This window comes from Otolemur garnettii, unplaced genomic scaffold (assembly GCF_000181295.1).
Source record: "Otolemur garnettii isolate 467f Iridium unplaced genomic scaffold, OtoGar3 scaffold00209, whole genome shotgun sequence".
NCBI classification, from domain to species: domain Eukaryota; kingdom Metazoa; phylum Chordata; class Mammalia; order Primates; family Galagidae; genus Otolemur; species Otolemur garnettii.
Genome location: NW_003852604.1, coordinates 579,757 through 586,377, shown reverse-complemented (window position 1 = coordinate 586,377; position 6,621 = coordinate 579,757). Strand labels below are relative to the sequence as shown.

Genomic DNA, 6,621 nt, shown 5'->3' with positions numbered 1-6,621 from the left:
GCCTGTAGTCCCAGCTACTTGGGAGGCTGAGGCAAGAGAATCGCTTTAAGCCCAAGAGTTGGAGGTTGCTGTGAGCTGTGATGCCATGGCACTCTACCAAGGGTGACATGGTGAGACTGTCTCAAAAATAAATACATTTACATTGTTGTGCAACCATCACCACCATCCATGTGTAGAACTTTTCATGTCCCTGTACTGAAACTCTGCCCATTCAATAATAACTCCGCATTCCTCCACCCCTCATTACCCGGTAACCACTTTTCTATTTTATATTTATGAATTTGACTATTCTAGGTACCTCGCATAAGTGGTATCATATAACATGTCTTTTTTGTTGTTTGGGCCAGCTTATTGCATTAGCATAATGTCTTCAGTGTTCATCCATGTTGTAGCATGTATCAAAATTCATTTCTTTGTAAGGCTAAAAAATATTTCATTATATTTTTTATTAGTGCAATGATGGACACTTGGTTTGCTTTTGCCTTTTGGCTATTGTGAGTAATGCTGCTGTGAACATGAGTATACAGATACCTGTTCGTGTCCCTGCTTTCAGTCTTTTGGGTGTACATGGGTCACTACAAAAGTTTTGAGACAGACTGTGTGATGGTCTCTTATTTCTTTCTTTTTTTGAGACAGTGCCCCAAGCTATCACCCTGGGTAGAGTGCTGTAGCATCATAGCTCACAGCAAACTCCAACTCCTGGGCTCAAGTGATTTTCCTGCCTCCGCCTCTCAAGTAGCTTGGACTACAGGTGCCCGCCACAGCACCTGGCTATTTTTTGGTTGCAGCCATCATTGTTGTTTGGCAGGCCTGGACTGGATTTGACCCTGCCAGCTCAGGTATATCTGTGGCTGGTGCCTTAGCCTATTGAGCCACAGGCGCCGAGCCAATGGTCTCTTATTTCACTTTCAAGAAAAACAGTCAAACCGGGCATGGTGGCTCATATCTGTAATCCCAGCACTTTGGGAGGCCGAGGTGGGTGGATCATCTAAGCTCATGATTTCCAGACCAGCTTAAGCAAGAGCAAGCGCCATCACTTAATAAAAAAAAAAAAATAGAGGCAGCACCTGTGGCTCAGTGAGTAGGGTGCCGGCCCCATATACTGAGGGTAGTGGGTTCAAACCCGGCCCCGGCCAAACTGCAACAATAAATAAATAAATAAATAAAAAGTATGTAAAAACAAAAATAGCCGGTCACTGTGGCAGGCACCTATAGTCCCAGATATTTGGGAGGCTAAGGCAAAAGAATCACTTGAGCCCAAGAGTTAGAGGTTGCTGTGAGCTGTGATGCCAGGGCACTCTACCAGGGATGACAAAGTGAGACTCTGTCTTAAGAAAAAAAAAAGAAAGAAAAAGAAAAACAGTTGACAGTGTCCTTTCCGATTCACTGTGCAAATTTCAACTTTCTTGGCTTATCAGTGTTGCTAGGAGGGCTTCATTTGTTTCTGTCCACAGGGATTTTACATTTCTTGATTTTCGTGTATTTCAAAATTTTTGTAATGACCCTTATGTATGCCAGAAGTGGCATTGCTAGATCCTGTGGTAATTCTATGTTTAAGTTTTTAGGAAAGTACTGTACAGTTTTCCATCATGCTTTCCCCATTTTTCCCAAGCCCCTGCATTCTTAGGGTTTCCTCAGTTACTCCGTTTCTCCATCCCCAGGGACATTCTCCTGAACTTGCTAATGGTTCTCGAAGCAAGGATGTTCTGTCCTTTTCCTCTTCCAAAATTCTCAGAAAGTCTTTAAAGCTGGGATGGTCCTTAGAGCTCATCTAGTCCATCTTTACCCATTTTTCAAATGAGGAAACTGTGGCCCAGACATGGGAAATGGCTTGCCCATGGTCACATTGCTTCCTTTTGTGATTCCACCCTTCTGCTAATCTTTTGCTCAGCTGCCAAGTGAATGCAGAAACCAGGAATTTCTCCTGCTTCTGATTCTTCCTTGGAGTGAACCAGAGGATACCTGGGATCCTGTGATGGGGGCAGGGGAAGGAAAGCCAAACCAGAACTTGACCCCTTCTCTCTGCACAGGACCAACCTCCCTACCACCTGAAGGCCTTCAACCTGAGCATCACCTTCCCTGGGGAGTACCCATTCAAGCCCCCCATGGTAAAATTCACAACCAAGATCTACCACCCCAATGTGGACGAGAATGGCCAGGTCTGCCTGCCCATCATCAGCAACGAGAACTGGAAGCCTTGCACCAAGACCTGCCAAGGTGGGGCTGGGCCTTTGACTGGGCGCAGGGTCTGATCCTGGGTTAGGGGTTACTGGAGAGAGATTATCGGGCTTATTTTGAGTTAGAAGAGCCCAAAAGAGAGGAGATAAAATCTGTAAGTTGCAGCTGAACTTATATAGAAGGGATTCTTCCTCTGATCCAAGACAGGCTGACTTGCTCCTGCCTCTGTCCCTGCACCTAAGCAGATGTAACAGAGGAAGTTTGCCACAGTTCGTGAGAAAGAGAGGCAGTTTGGCTTTGGGTAAGAAGGTCTGCTGTTCCATCTGTGGACTTTGGCCTCAGTTCCCTAAATGGCCACGGAGGGGTCTGGCATAATAATGATAATACCCATCAGGTATCGAGCACTTTTGGTACTATGCTGAAAGCATCGCACGCCAACTACATTTTTATCCCTTCAACAGCCCACAGGGCAATGCTATCATTAGCCCCGTTTAATAGATGGGGACTCTGAGGCATACGAGAGGTGAAGTGGTTGCTTGAGGTCATACAGCTGGCAGAGCTTGGCTAACTCAGGAGCAGACGTGTCCTCAGTACTGTGGTCACTAACCTCATGTGGCTAGTGCAACTTAGGAACTGAAGTCTTCCTTGTATTTAATTGTAATTAATATAAATTGGATGACCACATGTGGCTAGCAGCTACCATGTTGGACAGTGCAATTCTAGGGGCTTAATCAGTGTGCTGTCCTGCATCTGGACCAGCTCAGGAGTTCTAAACCCCTGAGACAAGCATCCTTGGGTGGGTACGGGGAGATGGCAGAGAAGTGGTCCTTGGATGAGCCTCAGGGGTTCTGTGAAGCACTCACACTGTAGAACTGTGTGTGTGTGTGTGTGTGTGTGTGTGCACGTGTGCACGTGCCTAGGGAGATGGGCTGCTGCCTCCACTAGGTTTCTGGATGCTTCTGTGAGAGATGAAAGGCCATGAGGCAGTGGTGGTTTTCAGTCTTCAGCCTTAGCACCCTTTTGCTGGAATAAAAGTTTACTTCACTGATTCTCTCTGAAATGGTTCTGGAGGACAGCTCATTAAAAAAAAAAAAGTTTAATTGGGACCTGACCTCAATATAACAGAGAAAAACAGAGAGTTTTTTTGTTTGTTTGTTTTTCCTTTGGGAGAGTTTGAGACTGCTTTTTTATTTTTAATTTAATTTTTTAAAATTTCAGGTTAATGTGAGGGTACAAACAACTAGGTTCTAATATTTACATTTATTAGGTAGAGTCCCTCTTACAGTTATGTCTGCGGAAAGGTTCTTGTTGAAATGGGGCTGAGACCCAGACCCCCAACTTACCTCAGTTATCCTGTGATAAGAAGCTTCTCTGAAGCCCACGGAACATAATTGTTTGAAAATCACTGATATAACCAGTCAAGACCTTGCGTTCCATCAACCAAGAACGAGGACGTTTGATTTGGTTATAGAGTCTGGAACCTGTTCAGGGGGTCACCTAAGGAGCAAGTGTGGATTATCGGGGGATCTGGGAATGGGCATTCATCTCTTCCTTCCAGGGCTTTTTCCCTCTGCCCTGATGTCCTGATCTGGTCTCTCTCCCCAGTCTTGGACGCCCTCAACTTGATGGTGAATAAACCGAATCTGGCAGAGCCCCTGAGAGTGGAACTTGCTGACCTGATGCAACAGAATCCAGAGCTGTTCAGAAAGAAGGCTGAAGAGTTCACCCTCCGATTTGGAGTGGACCGGCCCAAATAACTCTGGTTCTGACCCCTCGCTGTGCTGGATCCTCTGTGTGGTGGATGGACACCACCTCATGGACTGGGGCCAGAGCCCCTTTATGGCCCATTCCCTGTGCATTTTTCCTCCTTAGGTTGTTAGTTGTGAGTTTGTGTGTGTGTGTGCGGTGGAGGGAGGGGCTGTGGGTATGTGTGTCGTGGGTGGATTCCCTCCCAGGTCACCTGGCTACCGGTGCACCCCTCCCCAACTCCTCTTTCATACCCCAGAGCTGGGGGCTTTCAAGTTTTCAGGGTTACAGGCCAGTTCTCCGGCTCTCCATCTTAGTGAGACAGGTCACCTTCTAGGTCAGCTTGTAGCCAAGCAGAATTCCCCTAGGGCCCAGGTATTGAGGGGTCAGAGGAGAGTGGGGAATCTGGGGGGGAGACATCTGGAGGGTCCCATACCAACGCCTGAGTGATTGACATCAGCCAAACTGCTGATAGGCATGTTCAAACTTAGGTGCTAAACCTTTTATTTTCCACTGATGAATCATAGTGTGAAATATCTAACTTCTGTCCCAGAAATCTGACTGCGTGTTTCGAAACCACTTGCTGTTTATCCTGTTAGGTTGCTAGTTCTTGGGGACCAGGCCTCAGGCTGTGAGGTGTGAGCATCCAGTCCAAGGGAGGCCACAAAGACCACTTGCTTTCTTGCCATTAAAGTCACAGATGAATTCTGGAGTTCAACTGAGTCTTCAATGAGGAGGGATGGGCTGGGGATTTAGCGGCTATCTAATGAAACAGCTGTTCTCAACCTGTGGGTCCTGCCCCACAGGAACTGTAGTAAAGGGTTGTGGCATTAGGAAAGTTGAGAACCACTCAACTGCTGCTTCCTTTGGATAGTCCCCCAAACACTATAGGGAATGCTGGCCATGAGAGAAGGGCCATCCTTGGCCAGAGGAGTCTTCAGAAGGTCCATAGGGGTAACAGCTCCTTTTTATAGATGAGATGACTGAGGCACAGAGCACTTGAGCGGATTGTGTGGTCCACACTGCCAGTCAGGGCAGAGTCCACACCTCTTGCAGATGAGCTAAGCTGGCTGAGGTGTGTTTTGTTTTTTGAGTTTTGTTTCTTTTTAATGATTTGTTCTCATCAGCACACATACCCCAGATGACTGATGAAGCCAGACTGATTGTTAGCAGGAAACTGTAATCAGCCCACAGGGTCATGAATGGTAAAAAAAACAGAAACAAGCCAAATCTTCAGCCACAATTGGAGGGGTTCACCTCACCTGACGCAAGACCTTACTGATTGCAGTTGTTGTAAGCGACTGGAAAACCACTCACTGGCTTTTAAGAGACAACGTGAGGCATCCTTGATTCAAGGGAATCATCCCAGATCCCCCTGGCCCAGTTAGGGTAAGATTTCCAGAGAACTTTCTCCAGCTCCTGGCCTTGAGTTCCCTAATCTGGAAGGAAATGTGGAAAGAAGGGAAGATAACTGGGAAAAGTGCCACCACTAGCTTGAAATGTAAGTTTGGTTTTTATTTTTGGCAGTCCCCTCCATGGGAGAGGCAAACCCTTCATGCCCTGTGAGCCTGGGGAATGGAGGAGGCCTCCTCCCAAGCATCATGGAGGAGCCCACTGGGAGGCTGTGGCATTGCCATGCCCTTAATGTGGCAGGCACTGGTGAAGCTTTTTGCTCTTTTCATTATCTAACCTTCGCAGTATCTCCATGAGGCTGGAACTCCTGTTATGCCCATTCATACTATAAACCGAAGCTTGTGTGACCCAAGGTCATATAGCTGGTTAGTGGGGAGACACAGGCTATTGTCCTTTCCCAAACACCTTGCACAGTTGATAAGATTGTAGCAAGTGAGGAAACCCTTGTGGGCAGTGTTCATTATCCCAGGGTATAGTTTTCCAGGCAGGGTACAGAAAGAACACTGAGGGACCACACAGGGTTTTACAAAAGTACTTTTAATGCCATTAAGGCCGGTGCCCTTGGCTAAGCCTTGGCTCTGCTGCCTCTGTGGAGCAGAAGTGGGCCTCCAGGCCATTGCTGGTGAGCTGGACCCTGCCCACGAGGCCCCTCAGCTCCTCATTTTTTCTTGGTCTTCACCAGTCCTTTCTGCACGAGGCTGCGGTACAGCTCCTGGATGTAGGTGTAGACACACTTGGAGTCGGGCACTGCCAGCCTCACCATGTCATCCACTTCCAGCAGCTGGGCACAGTCAGCCAGTTTCCTAGGATTGGAGTAGGGCAGGGAGCAGAGAGTCAAAGGTAAAGGATGTGGGAGCCACGGGTATGGGTGGGGACAGCTCAGCAAGGATGACGCCCACAGAAGCATGTGTTGGAACTGAGAGATCATCTAACCCAACCACCCCATTGTATAGATGAGATAATTGAGTCCTCAGCAGAGTCAAGACCCAAACCCAACTCAGTCTGATTCCTAGCCCAGGTTTTCACTGTCCCTTCACATGAGAGCAGAACCCTCTGGTCTCTGGTTCTACTTTAACCCACGTCTTTCACACATCCATGTATCTGTGCTCTGAAACCAGAAACTCCTGTTAGATTAGACACCTCAGAACAAATTTTATTTTATTTTATTTTATTTTATTTTTTTTGAGATGGAGCCTCAAGCTATCCCCCTGGGTAGAGTGCCGTGGCATCATGCTCACAGCAACCTCCAACTCCTGGGCTCAAGCGAGTCTCCTGCCTCAGCCT

General features: G+C 47.4%; 2 protein-coding genes across 2 annotated transcripts in view; one reads left to right on the top strand and one right to left on the bottom strand.

Annotated features, from left to right (window-relative positions):
- UBE2L6 (ubiquitin conjugating enzyme E2 L6) overlaps positions 1–4,636 on the top strand; it is a 12,996-nt gene extending 8,360 nt beyond the window's left edge. Inside the window, exons 3-4 of the mRNA XM_003801386.3 lie at positions 2,031–2,217; positions 3,784–4,636. Coding sequence (XP_003801434.1) covers positions 2,031–2,217; positions 3,784–3,935 — 339 coding nt within the window. The 3' untranslated portion in view covers positions 3,936–4,636. The remainder of the gene's footprint in view (positions 1–2,030; positions 2,218–3,783) is intronic.
- A 1,359-nt stretch (positions 4,637–5,995) lies between these two features.
- SMTNL1 (smoothelin like 1) overlaps positions 5,996–6,621 on the bottom strand; it is a 39,455-nt gene continuing 38,829 nt past the window's right edge. The window contains exon 9 of the mRNA XM_003801341.3: positions 5,996–6,140. Coding sequence (XP_003801389.2) covers positions 5,996–6,140 — 145 coding nt within the window. The remainder of the gene's footprint in view (positions 6,141–6,621) is intronic.